The sequence below is a fragment of the Eretmochelys imbricata genome, chromosome 2 (genome assembly GCF_965152235.1).
Source record: "Eretmochelys imbricata isolate rEreImb1 chromosome 2, rEreImb1.hap1, whole genome shotgun sequence".
Lineage (NCBI taxonomy): Eukaryota > Metazoa > Chordata > Testudines > Cheloniidae > Eretmochelys > Eretmochelys imbricata.
The window spans coordinates 152,359,918-152,379,398 of NC_135573.1; the positions used below are offsets into that span (position 1 = coordinate 152,359,918).

Below are 19,481 nucleotides of genomic sequence, written 5' to 3' on the forward strand. Positions count from 1 at the left end.
TAGTTACCCCTACATGGATTGCTTAATATAGTAACACACTGAAATAAACTGTACTATTGTAAGCCTCATTTTACATCTATGCAATATATCTACATTAGGCGTTTGTATCAGTGTAATTACAATCAATGTAGTTAGACCTTTGCAGTTTGCTCTGTCAAGTTGACAAGGCTTCAGACAGACTATGGAAAGAGCTGTAGTCCTACTTGAGTGAACACTAATCCTTGCAGGTATGGGAACTTAAACTACGTTGTAACAAGTTTCCATACATGATCTTCTCCGTTTTCTGATGGTTCTGGGTAGATATTGCATCTCCTTTGCTGTTTTCTCCAAAAACTATAGAGTCTAGTGGACTTCACAAACAGCTTTGTTCTTTCCAGATAAAAGTAGAGCCCTCCTCACGTCTAGAGTGTATAGATGGGTCTCCCAAATGAGGGTGTGATCTTGGGGTGGTAAGTCAGGAGCAGAGTGTGACATGCATGTAGAAATCTGTGATCACCTTAGGAATAAAGTTTAAGTGTGGTCTAAGAATCACTTTGTCCTTATGAACATTAGTGTAAGGCAGGTCAGCCATCAGGGCTTGTAGTTTCGGCTGAAGTGATAGCTGTTAAGATGATGTTTCAGATGAGAGGTGTGAAACAGCATTCTCCTAGGGGAAATGAGTGGTGCTTCTATCAACTTTGTTAGCACCAAATTAAAGTCCTAAAAAGTGGCAATTCTTTCAGAGAAGGAAAGGTGTGGTGGGGTCCTTCAGGAATTTTGAGACTATTCAATAGGAGTATACATTAACTCTCTGTATTAGCTTGTGATATGGCAATGAAATGGATCTGGATAGGTAGCAGAGACAGTCCTAGTTTCTTTAGCTGTAACAGTCTAAGATGGAGGAGACTAATCACTTGGTAGCCTTTCTTCTTGGCCCATGTTGAAAATCTCTTCCAGTTTTGGGTGTAGAAGTTCAGAGTTGAAGGTTCCCAAGTCGGTAGCAGAATTGCTTGAACTTGAGAGAACCAGTTTCGGTCTGTGAAAGTCAAATGCCTAGAATCTTTGCTTTCCAGATACAGAGACTCAGGATTGGGGTAGAGAACCCAACAGTCCTTCTGGGACGAGGGATCCTCAGACATAGGCAGATAGGATATTCGTAAGACAGCTCTAGAAGGTGAGTATCAGTGCTGCTTTGGTCATGCTGGAGGAATGACAGCCAAGAGTATTTTTTTCTGTCACAATGAATATTTTGAATTATCAGAAGGATTAGAGGAACTGGAGAAAAGGTGTATTGCAGGTTTTTGCTCCAGCCCAAGAAGAATGTCTGTCTCCTGTTTTGTCCTTGCCGACCTGAGGATTGTAAGGAGGCTCTTCACATTTGATCTGAGGCAAAGAGGTATATGTTTGGAAATGCCTATCTTCTTGATGAGACTTCACCAACAACAACTTCAAGAAACATTCTTGGGGGTCTCGAGTCTTTTTCTGCTGATATAAGCTGTCTGCATGTTTCTAAGCTGCAGAGACATTGAGTATATTGTGGGCCTCATATCAATTCCAAAGAACCACAGCTTCGTTGCAAAATGTTCAACAATGAGCTCTGCTCTAATTGTTTAATTAGTTCTTTGATGTGGCAGTGTCTTTCAGTGGCTGAATAATCTACCTTGAAGAAATTGCTGAAATAACTTCAGGGCCCAGTGAATGGCTCTAAGATCTAGAATATTTATATGTATCTTCTTGCTTGTTACTGAGACCTTGATCTTCTAGTTCTTTTAAGTGTGTTTCCCAATCCAGATGGAAGAATGAAAACAATGGCAAAGGGAACTAGTGGACTGCAATAAATTCCTTTTAGCATGCAGTCCCTGCATTCCCACCAACGGAGCTGTGTTAGGGTTTTTGTTGAACTGAAGAGAAGAAAGTCCAAACTGTCCATATAGGAGGGTGTAGTTTGGGGATGTTCAGTGTTATACAGACCCTACATGTGACTGAGTATATGATGTTATGTATGTGAATGAAGTTCCATCAGTGTGAGAGAAAATTGTTGTCTGATGTGGTTTAGTCTTTAAGGTAGACAGGGCTTGTAGTATGTTTAGATATGTGACCTGGCAGAAAGATTCTTCCTAACACTGAATCCAGAACTGCGCCTATGCAACATATCAGGGACAGGGAACAAGGATAGATTTTTCCCAGTTTATTTGCATACCAGAGTCTGAAAATCCACGTCCATGTCTTTCTGTTTGTGCCTGGCTGGATCTTCCTCATATGATCTGGTGGTCTAGGTAGGAGAAGGTAGATGAATCCCCTGATGTCTCAGTTGTGCACCTACAACAACTAGAACTCATGTCAAGTGTGATAGGACAATTAGGCAGGCCAAAAAAGAATCTGAAGAGCAAATAACAAAAAACACAAAAACTAACAGCAAAAACTTTTTAAAGTACATCGGAAGCAGGAAGCCTGCCAGACAAACAATGGGGCCACTGGATGATCGAGGTGCTAAAGGAGCACTCAAGGAAGACAGTGCTGTTGTAGAGAAGCAGTATAAATTCTTTGCATTGGTCTTCACTGCAGAGGACATGAGGGAGATTCTCACATTTGAGTCATTCTTTTTAGATGACAAATCTGAGGAACTATCCCAGATTAAGGTGTCGGTAGAGGTAATTTTGGAACAAATTGATAAATTAAACAGTAATAAGTCACCAGGCTCAGCTGGTATTCACCCAAGAGTTCTGAAGGAACTCAAATATGAAATTGCAGAACTACTAACTGTGGTGTGTAACCAATCTCTTAAATCAGTCCCTGTACCAGATGACTGGAGGATAGCTAGCGTAACACCGATTTATTTTTAATGTCTCCATAGGCGATCCTGGCAATTACATGCCGGTGAGCCTAACTTCAGTATCAGACAAACTGGTTGAAACTATAGTAAAGAACAGAATTCTCATACACACAAATTAACAAAATACGTTGGGGAAGAGTCAACATGGCTTTTGTAAAGGGAATTCATGCTTCACCAATCTATTAGAATTCTTTGAGGGGGTCAACAAACGTGGACAAGGGTGATCCAATGGATATATAGTGTAATTGGACTTTCAGGAAGCCTTTGACAAAGTCCCTCACCAAAGGCTCTTAAGCAAAGTAAGCAGTCATAGGATAAGATGGAAAGTCCTCTCATGGATCAGTGACTAGTTAAAAGATAGGAAACAAAGGGTAGGAATAAATGGCTAGTTTTTACAGTGGAGGGGTGGGATCATTGTGAGTCATCTTGGATATTTCTCTGAAAATATCTGCTCAATGTGTACCAGCAGTCAAAAAGCTAACAACAGCATGTTAGGAACTATTAGGAAAGGGACAGATAATAAGATAGAAAATATTATAATGCCATTATATAAATCTATGGTACACCCTCATCTTGAATACTGCATGCAGTTCTGTTTGCCCCAAAAAATATATTAGAATTGGAAAAAATACAGATAAGGGTAACAAAATGATTGAGGGTATGGAACAGCTTCCAGGTGGAGAGAGATTAAAAAGACTGGGACTGTTCAGTTTAGAAAAGAGATGATTAAAAGGAGATATGTAGAGGTCTATAAAATCTGAATGGTGTGGAAATGAATAACACAGTGTTATTTATCCCTTCACATAACACAAGAACCAGGGATAACCCAAAGAATTGATTAGGCAAAACATTTAAAACAAACATAAGGAAGTACTTATTCACACAATGCATAGTCAACCTCTGTAACTCATTGCCAGGGAATGTTGTGAAGGCCAGAAGTATAACTGGGTTCAAAAAAGAATTAGATAAGTTCAAGTTCATTAGCTAGTAGCCAAGATGGTCAGAGACACAATCCCATGCTCTGGGAGTCCCTAAGCCTCTGACTGCCAGAAGCTGGGTCTGTTCTATTCATTCCCTCTGGGTCTGTAACCAATCACTGTTGAAAGAAAGGATATTCAGCTAGATAGACCATTGGTCTGAGTCAGTATAGCCATTCTTATGTTCTTAATTTGGCGTATCCTTTCAGTGCCATAGATAGACTGAAAAGTAGCACTCCATAGTGATAGTGCTTCTTTTCCACACATAACCTCAGATATTTGTAATGTGTTTCTGATGGCTATGAGGAAATAGACGTATTTGGGACTGAGAACCACAAACCAATCTTATTAGGAGAGAGAAAAGATGATGATGATTCCCATGGTCATAAACTTGAACATAAAAGCTGTGATGAATCTGTGTAGCCTTCTCAGAGCCATGCTAGGACCATGCATAACATGCTTGTGCCTGTACCACCTTCTCTACTTGAGGGATGTGGTTCCTTTTCTGATGAGTCACATTCCTCCTAAAGTACTGTCTTGTGAGAAGGATGCTTGAAGGAGCGAGGGAAGGGGATGGTGGTTTTACAGGGAGTGTGATGTAAAACTGAATGGTGTATGAATTGCAGAGGATATCCAAAGCTCTGAAGTAAAATGTCATTTAAAAATGGAGAGAATTTCAGAAAGGAAGGGATGCAGAAGTATCAGAATAGGTGTCACGTTCTGGGGTGCAATTCAGACCAGTGAGGGATTGTGTCACTGCCTGCCCTGTAACTCTAGGTGTCTCAAATGCCCTGTTGCGGTGGCTCACACACCAAGATGCCAGCAGACATGCATCCAGGTCACGCCTTGAGTGTCTGTGTGCTGTACAGCCTTGGATCAGCAACTCTCACTCCAGCAGCCTGCCTACAGCACAAGAGCCCCATCCTGGCTTCCATTAGCCTTGGTTACTCTTGCAGGGTGACTCCCAGCACACTGCAAGTCCTGACGTTTCCCAAAACCATCTGCCCTGAAGTGTCCAGTCACCTCCTGGACCACTCAGAGAAATAGTAAGGTTGGTTTGGTTAAAGAGACAAACCACATTAGAGCTTATTAATTTAACTGGGGTAAACTGGTTCCCTTCTAGCACAGCACAGAGTTTTTTTATAGTAAAAGATAAAACAAATTTATTAATAATAGGACCTAGGTTAAGTGATGCCAAGTAAAAAGAATAAAATTAGAAAGGGTTACAAACAAATAAAAGTGCAAACAGACATCTAAAAGCCTAACCCTTAATCTAGCAAGGTACAGGCTGAAGATGGTCCTCTCTCCAATTATTCTTCTTCCCAGCCGTGGCTGACTTTCCCTCGGTCAGGACCTTCTACAGAAGTACAAGATGCTGGCTTCCCTTGGCTTCTTAGGTGAAAAGTCTTAGCCTAAGCAGGTTTCTCACCTCAGTTCACAGAGAGTTCAACCCGTCTCCCCCAACTGGTTGAAGGACCCTTCTTTCTCTGCTTTGCAAGAACTCTGGCCCCTTGTGTCTGTGTAGTGATAAATGCCAAAATGGCTTTCTGCCTCTGTTCCTTATATCTCTCAAAGTTCAATTACCTTGTTTCGAGAGGCAGGATGACATCATGCTGTTCTTCGCTTCCTGTGATCTTTGCAGCCTGTTGCTTATTGGAATGTAAATTGGGCATCCATTGGTTTTGGTCACAACTTGCTTAATTTCATTGGAGACGGGTAGAGAGCTGTGATGTTCCCTCCTGTCTGGGAGAGACCTGTCTCTCCCTTTCTTTGGTCACAAACTGTAAAGCACACTATTAATTAGTATCCATCATTCCTTATTTAGCATTAATACATACGATTCACAATTATATTAATCACCAGTGTGTCATAGGCTTTTATAAAACACTTTACTCATCATATGTTTATAATACAGTAGTACTGTACAATCAGTTGATTCAGTTGCTTATCACTTGAGGTTCAGACCCCCTGTCTTTATAGCCCAGATAAAGTTTCTCTTCCCAGCTGAGGTGTAGACCCCATGCTATATCCTTCCCCACTTGTTAGCTTGATACAGTTTTTTTATCTCATATGTAAATGGACCTTCATTCTCTCTGCCTGACGACCAGGCTAGTCAGAAAAATAAGCATATTCCTTTGTCTAGGGCAGGCTTGTTTGCCAACATACCTCACACAAGAATATTAATGATCAGTGAGTTATTAGTTTTCCAATGATTTCTTACATGCCACGTATTATATACAGATTAAGACATCAGTAAATTGGGGTACACTGAACTGGTCAGGCCAGCTGAAACTCATTACATGATACCAGTGAGCCCTTTGCCCCTGAAGAAATTCTTCTTCTAAAAATCATGGAATGAGCAGAGACACTGGATTTATGGCTTATTACAACACTCTATAACCCACTTATCCCATCCCCCCAGCGTTTCGCCCCCTTTCCTCCCCCTATGACTAGAGAGGGGGCCACCTCATCTGGAAATATGTGTTAATTACTTATGTGCCCTTTGAAATATGTGTTAATTCCTTATGCTAAGCAATCTGTTTCATCTTATATTTATCTGTGACACTCTGAGTACATTTCACAGACCTGAAGAAGAGCTCTGTGTAAGCTCAAAAGCTTGTCATTCTCACCAACAGAAGTTGGTGCAATAAAAGATATTATCTCACCTACCTTCTCTTTCTCATAAATGTGTTGTGTTGTGTTGAATACCCCAGGGTAGGTGAAATGGTTCAAACTAAAAACCTATTTAACAGAGTTAAATACAAAAAAAAAAAAAAAAAAAAGAGTGGGGGGGATGTAATGTTGTGGTAGTATAGTTAAATACACAAGTCAGGAAATGCAAAAAGGTGAGGTATAACTGCTAGCTTTTAAATTAGAGAAGTTCTCTGGGGGTTAGACTAGATGACCCATGTGATCCCTTCTAATCCTGTGATTCTATATATGTTGTATTTTCTATTCATGTTTTTATGGTTAAATAGTAGAAGGCGCAAACATCAACATTTATACTTATGGTATACATTCCATTCTAAAGGGCTAGGAGGGTCTTAAATTTGCAGTCTAGTCATCTGGTAGATTTGGAAGTTTCTTGAGACAGTGCTTCTACTGTTGTAGAAAAATAGCATTTCTGTAGTAAATCATTTTTGAGGATGGGTAAGCCACAGCAAATTCAATCTATTTGACATGGAACTGTTGCCAGGCAGGGGCATGGTATATTCTGCCCTCTATTTCTATATTGCAAGTAAAAATGTTGAAAAATATAAATTCTGTTCTCAGATTCCTTGATCTTACTCTCTGATCGCAAAGCTGTAAAAACCTTATTGATCACCGTATGTCTGGAATTGTACAACTCTAGTCTTGGGTCTATTGTTGTAGATCAGCCCAGGAATTCTGTGTGAACTTTTTAATCAAGAAATACTAATATTTTTGGTGCCTGATGGCCATTTTTCAAAATATTTAGCAGGATTGTGAATTTGTTCTCCTTCTGCAAAGCCAATTATGTGTGTAGTTTTATGCCTTTCTCTGGTCTTGAGGTTTTTAGTATCATGTTCCAGCATTTTTATGGTCTTCTGAGAATTATGGCACTTTGTTGCACAAATTCCATTGTCTTTATCTGGTACTGAATTTTCTTTAAATATATTTTGGCTTTTTCTGTAGTAGCAATTTTGCTGTTGAGCACTTCCACTTTGTTCTCTAGCTTTGCAAAGTTAGCCTCCAGGAGAAAAATTAAGTTGTCAGTTACTTAGGTGAAAAATAATAGCAGATCTTAGTTGCTGCAGTTTCCTCATTGGGTGTGTCTTCCTGTGGTGAGCTGGAGGCTCCAGCATTTTCCCCATTGTAGCATTCTTCTTTAATGTGAAGTCGTCTTCTGATGGGACAAAGATTGCATGTGAATGAGCCAGAGACATCTTCCCTTGTCTTTTTAGATGTTTGGATATTTTCAAAATATAAATGTAAAACTGAAGAAGTTACACTCCCCCTGAATAATAGCTACCTCACTAAGCACATTACATGACCTCCCTCATTGTTCCTTTATATCTTTGATGTGTTCTTGCTAAAAAAAAAATTAGTAAGCACTATATGCAGTCTTCATTTGAAAACTGTTTTCTGAAAATTTACAGATAATTTCACACTTTTACTAATTTGGGTCCCCTTATTTACAGGTGCAAAGAGAAGAAATACGATTATCATAACCTGCCAAAAACCTCAGTTGTAATAGCTTTTTATAACGAGGCTTGGTCAACACTTCTGCGAACAGTTCATAGTGTTCTTGAGACATCCCCAGATATTCTGCTGGAAGAAGTTATCCTGGTGGATGATTATAGTGACAAAGGTAGGTATTTCATTGTATAAATAACTGTACTCTTCTCAGACAGACAAGGTGGGTGAAGTAAAAGTCTGCAGGAGAAGAAAGTATAGAAAGGCTCACTCACATTTTGCAGTTGTTCTGTTTAGCCATGCTGTAGCTTGAAATCGCTTTTACTTTGCCATGCTGGTGGGACTGTCAAATTCAGTGTCTTGTTCAGCAAGTTGAGAGGAGGAACAGTCTAATGTCTATAGTGCTAACTTGAGACTTCAGAGATCTGGATTCAATTCCCTGGTCCACTGCAGGCTTCCTATGTGACTGTGGGCAAGTCCCTTTAATCTCTGTAGGCCTCAGTTCCCCATCTGTACCTCACAAAGTAGTTATGAGGATAAAGACATTGAAGATTGTGAGGCACTCACATGCTACAGTAGTGGGGACCCAGGTAAGATAGATAGCAGCTAGAAATATGTGTCATAAAAATATTTGGTGTAGTTTTGTCTGCCACTCATAATGTAAGATCCTTATACTCTGGCTATTTGCAAATATTGTTATATGGCTTACTGACCAGGGATATCTTTTTTTTTTTAATTGCTACTTATCTTTTAAAAGCTTTCAGGATTTTGAGAGATATTGCTAATATATATATAATGCATCTTTACAGTTCTTTCATTCTAAAATATCACTTCAAATGTATGTGGAAGAATTAGGTATATTTTTCATACTCCTGTGGAATAGTTTATTAAAAGTAAGGGTTATATTTGTAGAGTACAAGGAAGATAGTGGATGGCAATACTTCTGTCCAAAGTCCACATGAGGGGGGAAGTATGGAAAATTCTGAAAAATTAATTATCAAGAACATTCTTCTACTAACATAACTTGTTCGAAATCCTTACTTTTCCCTTTTTTAAAACCTCTACTTCATTTCCCTGCACTGTTAATTGATATGGCGTACAGTGAAGGATTGTAGAATGGATGTAAAATTTTATACACAAATGAGTGATGCATTTAAGCCACTGGTCTTTTCAGTTTCTACAAAGTTCTGCTCTTTTCTGCCACAACTTATTTCTGAATATTTTTCTATTATATTAGCGCATCTAGATTCAGAAGTATTACTCAACGATTTTTTTAATTGTGATGTACTTAATAAAAAAGGATACCTATCACAGTTTGTGTATCTTAAAACAACTTTTAAAAAACTACTTTAAATGTATATATTTTGAAATATACATTTTATGTTTCAACATATGCAATATAGTAAGCTATTGTCCACAACTTACTGGTATTTATTTTTGAATGTGTAATAAAAATACTGTAAATATCTTAAATGACCACACTAATGCAACATAAAGATTGGAAAATATAAATATGTACTTCAGGGAATGGTTCCCTGCATGATCAGTCACCGCACAGCTCCTAATCATAGGTGCTGGAACTAGGGGTACTGGGGGTGCTGGCTTGAAGTGATTTCCATTATACACATGGTTTACAGTTTGGTTCAATGGCTCTTAGCACCGCAATATAAAAATTGTTCCAGAACCCCTGCTCCTAATTGCTGAACTGACTGTGATGGTCCATTCTCATGGAGCATTTGAGCATACTCCATCCCAGGGATGCAGAGCCTGAGCAAGAATTCTCCTGCAGTTGATCCTCCTAGCTGTCATGTGGCCAGGCAGTAGAAGTGAGAGCCAGGAGACTCTTTTCTGGACTCTCAGTGGGCTCCCCAGTAGCCAGGCAATGTGGAAGAGGAGGAGGAAGAAGCTAACTGATTCAAATGTAAAGGAGAGGCAAAGAGGGGGACAGGAACAGGAGCTGTGTGAGAGGGACAGAGACAGGACATGGCAACAGGAGCAGAGGGGGAAAGGGACGGGGCAGAGGGGTGGAGATTTAAAATTAAGCCTATCTCACTGTTGGAGCAAAATGATTAAATCAATACAAACCCAATATTCTTTTTTAGGACGGTCTCCTTTTCACAGATAAATTGGTCTGCTTTTCAGCCCCTTCCTAAACTTTCACCAAAATGTTTACAGATAGAAGACTGATTACTGAAATATTGTACTATTATTCATGCAAATGGGACGATTCTGCTATTGTACTTTTTTTTAAAAGAAAAACATATCTCCAAGTCCATTCACTTCCAGATTGCATTTTCAGCAGCTAAAATTATTTAAGGGACTGCTAAAAGTGTGTACAGGAATTATGCCCTTTTAGTGGGGTTTTCCAAAATGCCTGCTCTGATTTTTGTTTGTCGTCTCTCTGAAAAACCCAGAAAGTCCACTTTGAATATGTATGGAGCAGTAACCATTTACTGGTTATAGTGTCCTGATGACACACAGGCATTGTACCTAGTCAGGCATATTGCACACAAACACTGGAATAAAAGTGTAATTGCATTTTTACAGTTTCAACTGATAATCTTGATATTGCAGTGGATTGCATCTTTCAACTCATTCCAAATGAACATCAGGGAGGGAGCCTGGATTTTTATGCATATTAGTCTGCCTGAAACGACTTTCAGCCTCTTGATCAAGACCTCCCAACACAACCCCATGAACAATTGGAGAGCTCCGCTGTATACCACATGAATTTTGTTTGCGCAGTTCAAAAACCTGCTATCAGAAGCAAGTCACTCAGAGTGCTCAGCAGCTCAGGATCACCCCGGGTAATTCTGAGTGTTTTCTACATTGAGTTCTGGTCTGTGCCTGCTTTAGTGTTTTATACAGAGCTCCTCTTTTACACGGCAAAAACAGCAGCCTCTGGGCACATTTAATTTACACCTGAGGGTTATAGTTGTAAAGACATTTCCAACCCTCAGCATTGCAGAGTAAAGATTTTTTAGTGCACACCCTCTTTCTTTTCTAAAATAATATCCTTTCTTGCCTCTCCAAATAAATGTTTTCGCCTTGCTCTTATAAGGCTACTTAAAATGAATTTACATTGTCTCAGAATTCTCTCAACATAAACTTTTAGGTGCAAATGAGATGTACATTCTCTGAGCATTTCTTTACAATAGTGCCTGGACATCCCCCAGAGTATTGGGGCCTTATTGTGCTAGGCAAAATGTATACTCCATAAAAAGACGTAGTTTGTGACCTGAAGAACTCAGTCTCACCTGGAGTAGATATGTTAGGTACCTTTTTTTAAATAGGCACTCTTCAGAGTAGAACCACACTTGAAAAGAGTGCATTTTTCAAAAAATGGTATATACCAACTACACACGTACACCTTTCACTTGGGATCAATTGGGGTCAGGATCTTTGGTCCTGTCAAAGTCCCCTTTGCACCATGGGAGCAGTGCAACCAGCTCCCTCAAACTTGCAGCTGAGCCTTTCCCAAGACATAGAGAAATCTTTGACTGGTGTAAAACTGGTACAGCTGCTTTAACACAAGATGGAACAATTTTAAATAATAATTTCAATCATTCGGTGGTTTTGGTTGGCTGGTTGGTTTTAAATAATTGATTTAGATCAAGTTGAGGCTTTGTAAAAACCAAAAATATTGAAAATTAAGGCCCTCACCCTCCAAACGCTTCAATAGGTACTCACGTGAGTATTCCCCCTTGATTTCAGTCGGACAGCTTGTCCATAAGTTAAGCAAGTGCTAACTTCGCAGCATCCGGATCTAAATTGTATTTTATTAAAAAACATTACTATTAGTGGCATAAAATCTTTGTCACTTCAAAAGAAAATTGTTTCAGAGTTAATAAAGAAAAGCTGTTTAAACTTTCAATACATGAACAAAGTTATTGTGAATTTTTTGTACACACAGGCCAAAATGTTCAAAATAGGATTAGGCTCCTAAAAAGTGGTATTTTCAAAAGCACTGTGTGATTTAAGAGCACACATCCTGACTTCAGACTGCAAACCCTAATGAAGGAGAACAGCACAGGCAAAGCATTTCAGTTTTCTTGACTTGTGGAAGTTCAATATGTTGGAAGGTGTTGGTTGCAAATGTAATATGGGCTATTTGTTTATCAATTTTGTATTGGAGTTTGTGGTGGTCTCACAATAAGGATGTTACTGTAATGGGCCCATAACTTGTTTTTTAAAGCATAAATGGCCATTTTAAGTGTGAAACTTCTTAGTAAAAAAATCTATATAAAATTGAAAATGCTGCTAACAATTAGAAAACTAATTTAAAGAAACAAGTATAAATCATCCAAGTTAGCAATTAAAGGCTGTTAGAAAGGAAGAAAGCTAAGAACTAGCAACATGTAATTTAAATAAAATTTATTTTTAACAAGATATCATGATTTTTGTGCACCCTAGTTTTATATCGCCGGTTCCCTTGCCCTGTCCAGGTATAGGGGACATGCCAGGATTGGGAGAAGGGCTACAGGCCAAATCGCACAGCACTGTTATCAGTGTATTACAACAGTGCTTTAAATACTATTTTTATAACCTACTATGTACAATAATTTTACAATGATCTATTCAACTTCTTTGTAACAGACCATTTAAAGAAACCTTTGGAAAACTATGTGGCTGGTTTACGCAAGGTACGTCTTATTCGCGCAAATAAAAGAGAGGGACTGGTTCGAGCTCGACTTCTGGGAGCTTCTCTTGCGAAAGGAGATGTTTTGACATTTCTTGATTGCCACTGTGAGTGTCATGAAGGGTGGCTTGAACCATTACTGGAAAGGTAAAGTTATACCAAATGTGCGTGTTTTTTTATTATAAACTTGAGAAAAAAGAGTCATCTGTTAAATTCCTGTGTTTTGTAGAGGTATTGAAAATATCATCGTTAACCAATAGTTGCCACAATGTGATTTCTGAGAGAATTCAAGTATTTGCTATTTGAAGTGCAAGAGAATGGTAAATATTCAATTTATTTAACAGCAAATTTTGTTTCACTCGAGAACAGATTAATAGCTTAGTGGAATTAGAGGTTCGAAGATCCAATTTCCTTCTTCCTAAAGGAATGAAGGATTGTTGCCAGGAAGAGGGAACAACGTTTTATGTGGAACCCCGAACTTTTCACCTAATTTGGTGTTTGTGATTAGAACTGGGTAACGTTTTTTGGACACAGCTTTTTTCACTGAAAAATGCATATTCGGGTTGGCCAAACATATTGCAAATTTGTGTCGATTTTGGCAGCTTATTTCTGTTGGGGAAAAAAGGGGATAAAATTCAGAAATGTCAAAATGGTGAGTTTCAATGTTTTCACAGTGAACAGTTTCAGTCTTTCAGGGTAGATTCACAGGGGGCTTGCATTCACAAATTGGAGGAGCTGGCAGTGGTGTTACCTCTTGCACACTATAGAGCAGTGGTGGGCAACCTGGGGCCCTCAGGCCGCACATGGCCTATCAGGATAATCCACTGGCGGGCCAACAGACAGTTTGTTTACATTTGCATAGCCACCCGCAGCTCCCAGTGGCTGCGGTTCACCACTCCCAGCCAATGGGAGCTGTGGGAAGCAGCAGCCAGCATGCCCCTGTGTCCCTCGCTGCTTCCCTCAGCTTCCATTGGCCGGGAATAGCGAACCTCAGTCACTGGGAGCTGCAGGCGACTGTGCAAATGTAAACAAATTGTCTGGCGGCCCGCCAATGGATTACCCTGACAGGCCGCAGGTTGCCCACCATTGCTATAGACCAAGGATTAGGGCATTCACCTGGGAGGGACAGACTGGGCTCAAGTCCCTGCTCCAGATCAGGGAATCAAACCTGGGTCTCCCACATCCCAGGTGAGTGCCCTAACCACTAGGCTATGAAATATAGGAGGGAGCACTACCACTGTGACTTCTCCTCCTCCATTCTGTGAATGCTACTGGCATTGAAGTTGCCTTGTGAATCTAACCCTTTGCTATTAATAGAAAAGTCTAGAAGTGTCCAACCTCAAATGATTTTTTTTCCAATTGTTTGGACCTGCCAATGAATCAAAATATAATTTATTTTCACAGCTCTGTGGGTGACCACATTGTCAGCCTGGTAAGGGACCAAGGAGCAGTTCTAGAGATATTCAGTTCTAGAGAGAGGTTCACTAATCTCAGTGCAAGATACACATAAGCAAGTTGGAATTAAGGGCAAAGAAGACCTTGCCTTCCTAGTTTTCAAGCAATCTATCCTTTCCATATACGTATGGAATAAAAAGGGCTGGGTCAGGCACTATGCAGAAGAGTTTCCAAAGGGACTGAATTAAGGTTGTGTGTACCCATGATGATTTGAGTCCTGTATACTCAGTGATGCTTTGATTTACAGCTGTCATTTGACACATATGCCACTTCCATCACAGAATGATGCAGAATCCAAGCCTTCATTTAACAGAACAAATCACGGAATACCGCATCTACGTTACTTTAAACCATTTGTAATACTATTGCAGCTGCATCCATATACTACACAATCTACCTTTTTTAATACATTTTTCCTAATGCGAATGGAGCCATAGATGTGCCCACAGCAGAGGTTAGCTTCTCTCAGGGTCTGTAAACAATGCCATACCTTTTTTCTTCTTTCTGCTCTCAAAGCCACATCCAGACCCCTTCTAATGCCAGAGCTACACTTGCAAATATTTACAATGCCTGCAACAGACTTTACGAAGATTGTATTGAAGATAGGAGACTATATTTAACCCTTCCCAAAGGCACCAGCTCTTACTGAGGCTAAAGGACATGATCCTCACCCATTTAAAGTCACTAGAAAGACTCCCATTGAGTACAGTGGACTTTGAAGAAGGGGCCAAAAAGTACAACTTTACAAAAAACACAAGTGATATTTCCAAAACTGCCTTACCCGAAGGGGTGTGGGAGCATGCATCACGTTGATTTTCAATGGAAACATGCTCCTAAATTCCTTAGGCATGTTTGACGGCTTCCCACAAACTCACTGATTTTTTTTTTTAATTGACCCGTTACAAACAACCTGTCTGATTTGTTTCCCCTAAATTTAACCTCTGGAACAGGACCATGTATGGTAAATTCCAGATATATTAGATTAATTGTACCAGATTAAATGGGAAACAGCAAGAAAAGGTGATTAAAAGAATCAGGATTTTAATACCAAGCGATTGAAGAAACAACCTGACCTAGGAAGAGGTATTCTGTAAGTAGTTTAGGTAGGCCAGAAGGTGGCAGTCTTAGGAAGGACTTTGGATGAATAGTCTGATTTTCTTTACTGAAAATGTAGTGAATTGCCTTCCATACAGCTCTATACAAATCAGCCTAATCAGGTGATCTCAGAATCTGGATCCCTTTTGTTGAGGATGGAACATAAATTAACTGTTTCTTACTTGTGTACTGAATATACTTTGGGTGATCTGGTTCAGTCTTAGTTTGCAGAAAAAGCAGATTTTTTTTATTTTTTGTTTGTTTGTTTGTTTATCTGCTTTCCTTTGTAATTACACCTGTGTGACAGGTACCTTTTATTTTAAATATACAGCAAAATATTTCTATGATTGGATGGAAAAATGTTCAGTGTTTCTTCAAGTTATGTGTGGATCCCATTGTAAGTGCACATGCCTCTCATCATGTACATGAAAACAGAGCTGTTTTGATAAGCAGTCTCCATCTGGGCTGTGCATGCATCCTGTGCTTCCTCATACTCCCATATGAGCATGTGTCCATATAAAGGGCTGGGTGGCTTCATCCCTCTGTTCTGCCTGCTAGTTCTTCACTCAGGCTAAACTTCAAAACTTTCTAAAGTTTTTGGAGCCACTTCTGATCTACTGTATTGGACCACCATGAACTGATGCAACCCATTAGGACTCAAGTCTATTATTCAGACTCTGCCTCCCATACATACATCTTTGTACAGAGCTCTTTCTCATGGCAGACTCAAAACCTTCAGGCTTCAAACCCTGTGCATCCAGCGATGGACTAATCCCTCTGAAGGATGGGCACAGTAGGTGTCTCTATTTGCCTGGGGGAATTGCACATTCAGAGAAGATGCTTGGTGTGCTTGTCTTCCTCTGCTAGAATGCGTAAGTCATGAAACACAAGGCTTAATCACCATCTGCTGGAACAGTCCATGAAGGTCTCCTCAGACCCTAAGGAAATGAGCTCTGGAATCCTGCTGGTGGACAAGCCAGCATGATCCAGCACCACACTGAGCAAGCAGGTGATGCCTAAGACTAGCATGGAGAAGATGGTGCTGAGGAAAGATCCAGCAGGTCTCAGTAGCAGCTGAAGTCAGGTACTGAGAGGGCCACTCCAAACATGGAGGCAGAAGCTCAAGAAGGAGTGCAGTGTCCTCCCATAAGGACAAACACTGCTAAGTCTCCGGAGAGGAATCCACCAAGCCATGCAGGGTGTCAAGGCCTGGGGAGAAGCAGCAACCTACAATGCAGCAACTCCTTCAGCACCAACCCCAGCTCCAGTGATGCACCCCTTAGATTTGACCCTGGCCTGAAGAAATGGGACACGTCGACAGACCAAGCTGTCTCACCTCAGAGAATAAAAATCTGCTATAATGGTCAGGCTCTCTCACTGAACATCAAGGCACTCTCCTTCAGGGATGTGAACGGTGTTAGACTCGCTGGAGCCCAGGGCAGAAGCTAAGCACTGGGCCCCCACCCTGCCTTCTTTATCTGCTCACACATTGGATTTCTGCAACGTTTCTGAAGCCCAAGCCCCGCTGCATGGGGCCCCCTGTGGTGTGCGGTCCTAGGCAATTGCCCTGCTTGCTGTACCCCTAATGCCAGCCCTTTGTACCATCTCTGAGGTCTGCAAAGCAGCTAAGTGAAGCAAGCCACTAACTTTTGGTAGACATTCTGCGCTTGACATGGCAGCCAGGTTGGATGCCAAATTCAGGAGAGTAGTGCTTCAGTCACTTGTTGACAGATACAGCTGAAATCCCTCACTTCCACAATTCAGGGAGGATACAGCTTGTCTGTCACCTACAGAGGGATTGTGCACACTGACACATATTCAAGGAAGCAACAGGTACCCTACAGTAACTATTTTTCTTGTGATGTTGTAGTTTGTGTGGGTCACACAGCACACCCTCCATTCCTGCTTTTAGGAATCTTCGGTGACATGGGCTTTGGGTTGTGAGGGAACTGAGGGAGCCACCCCGCCTTTTATGCTCTCATATACATAGGGCCCTACCAGTTTCACAGCCATGATAAACGCATCATGGACCATGAAATAAGCCCTTTCCCATGAAATCTGATTCCCCTGCTGCGCTGCTTCAAGGAGTGCCCCAGCCAGGGGGCTCCTAGCTCCAGCTGGGCTGGGGAGGGACAGGACTTGTCCATACGCTTCACAGCCGCTCCTGGGCGTGGGGAGCTCAGACCCACCTCCGGGAACCTCCTGCAGCTGCCGGAAGCAGGAGTCCAGCTCTGAAGGCAGCCCAGAAGTGAGGGTGGCAATCCTGTGGACCCCCTCCCACAACAGGTTTGTGACCCCGCACAATCCCCTTTTGGGTTGGGACCCCCACAGTTACAACACTGTGTGAAATTTACCAGTTTTCAAATCCTATGGCCATGAGATTGACCATAATGGACCGTGAATTTGGTAGGGCACTATATATAGAAGCACTAGGAGACACAGGGCCCAAGTGCAGCCCCGATGGACATGGTTAACAAAAAAACCTCTGGTCTTGTGTGCATGAGGCACAGGTGCACCTACAGTGGGATCCACACTGACTACAATATCTCAAAGAACCACACCTACAGTAAGTAACTGTTCATTACTTGTATCCCAATATATGTAAAATGGGAGTAAAATCTTTACTTTTGTATTAATAAACCCTTTCTTTAAACCTGCCATTTCTAGTTTCTACTAGTATCAACAAAAATAACTTTTTTTCTTTCTAAAATAATTTAGAATTGGGGAAGATGAGTCAGCAGTTGTGTGTCCTGTGATTGATGTGATTGAATGGAATACATTCGAGTACTTGGGAAATGCTGGGGAACCACAGATTGGAGGGTTTGACTGGAGACTGGTCTTCACTTGGCATGTTATCCCAGAGAGGGAGCAAAAAAAAAGAAGATCCAAAACTGATGTAATCAGGTGAATATTATTTGATGTATCTTCATTTTAAATGTCAAATTTTATAAAATTTACAAATTTTAACTTCAGCTGAAGGTAAATAAAATAATTTGTATAACTGAGCACTTAGCATTCAACACTGAAACTGAAAATATAGAGTTTTAAAAAAATTGTTCTTTCTTTTTTTAATGTAGTTCCAGTCACCATGCTTTTGGCAAAATTTTGCTTTTAAAAAAGAAATCTGCATTACCTTTGCTATGTAAATTGTCATGAATGCTTTTACTCAGGAAGCCTTTCTTGCCATATAAAATAGGTTTAATGATAAATCTAATGGAATACCAGAAGAACACTTGAAAAAGATAAGGAAAGGAGACTTGGAGAGAATAGCAAGTGACGATTTATGCACACAAATAAGAAGCTTGGCAAACAGGCAAGAGGCAATAGTTAAAATGAAATCATAAGGTTTGATAGTACTGAAACAGGCAGCCTAATTCATATATTAGCAGCTTATTGTCCTATTAAGAGAGCTGGAAAAATTCATTAATCAAGAGTGAGTAGGAATATTTCCTGTGTGAGTGTCATCAGTTTGTTCAAAATCTCAGCTTTTGATGATATTTAAAATAAAATTTAAAAAAAATCCCAATATGAAAAATGTAAACCAATGCAGTGATGTCTTTCTGTGTTTTCAGAGACACAGCTCTGGAGGAGACAGAGCAAGAGGGTGCATGCTGCTTAGGGCACTGGTGTATTATGGCCTGACAAGCAGTCTTGGTCCTTGGGCTAGTAGGTTTCGTATACATTTTTTAGACCTTGCCTATTAACACCGGTGGGTTTACTCAGAGTAGCTACGACTCCACATGAGTGATGGTGGCAGAATCAGGGACTACGGGCTGATGAGTGCAACTATTCATTAATGAGTCCTTACTCCATCAAGTAGTCTCATTTAAGTAAATGGGACATACTCACATAGGTATGCATAAGGGTTGTAATAATGGGTCCTAAATGAGAAGCTAAAATGGGAAGGATACTGTCCTTAGGAGGAGACAGCAAAAGCAGTGAGGAGTAATGACACTATGTATGAAATGTATCACAGGCAACGGAAGACGTAAGAGGAAGAGGTTATGATAATCTATTAAGTAAAGCTGGGGAGTGTTGGCAGAAATAAATGATTAATTGTATGTGGTTAGCATAGGCCAACGAACATGGAGCTACTGGAGAAGGCTTTTCTTGAGGAAGGCTACGTCAGCTCATATGGAAAGAAGTAATTCTGCAAGATCAGGCTGTATCTACAGGTTCAAATCTAGATAGTGATGGTTCTCCCTTTATTCTCAAGCTAAATTGGACCAGATCCTCAGTTGATGTAAACTAGCATAGCTCCACAAACTTCAGTTAGCTACAGTGTTTTACACCAGCTGAGGATCTGGCCCACAGAATTCTGTGTGGAAATTTTAGATAAGACTTTAAA

At 40.4% G+C, this 19,481-nt stretch overlaps 1 protein-coding gene across 1 annotated transcript in view; it reads left to right on the plus strand.

Annotated features, from left to right (window-relative positions):
• Positions 1-19,481, plus strand: part of GALNT12 (polypeptide N-acetylgalactosaminyltransferase 12) — an 84,151-nt gene that overhangs the window by 11,471 nt on the left and 53,199 nt on the right. Inside the window, exons 2-4 of the mRNA XM_077809184.1 lie at positions 7,950-8,119; positions 12,541-12,730; positions 17,852-18,037. Coding sequence (XP_077665310.1) covers positions 7,950-8,119; positions 12,541-12,730; positions 17,852-18,037 — 546 coding nt within the window. The remainder of the gene's footprint in view (positions 1-7,949; positions 8,120-12,540; positions 12,731-17,851; positions 18,038-19,481) is intronic.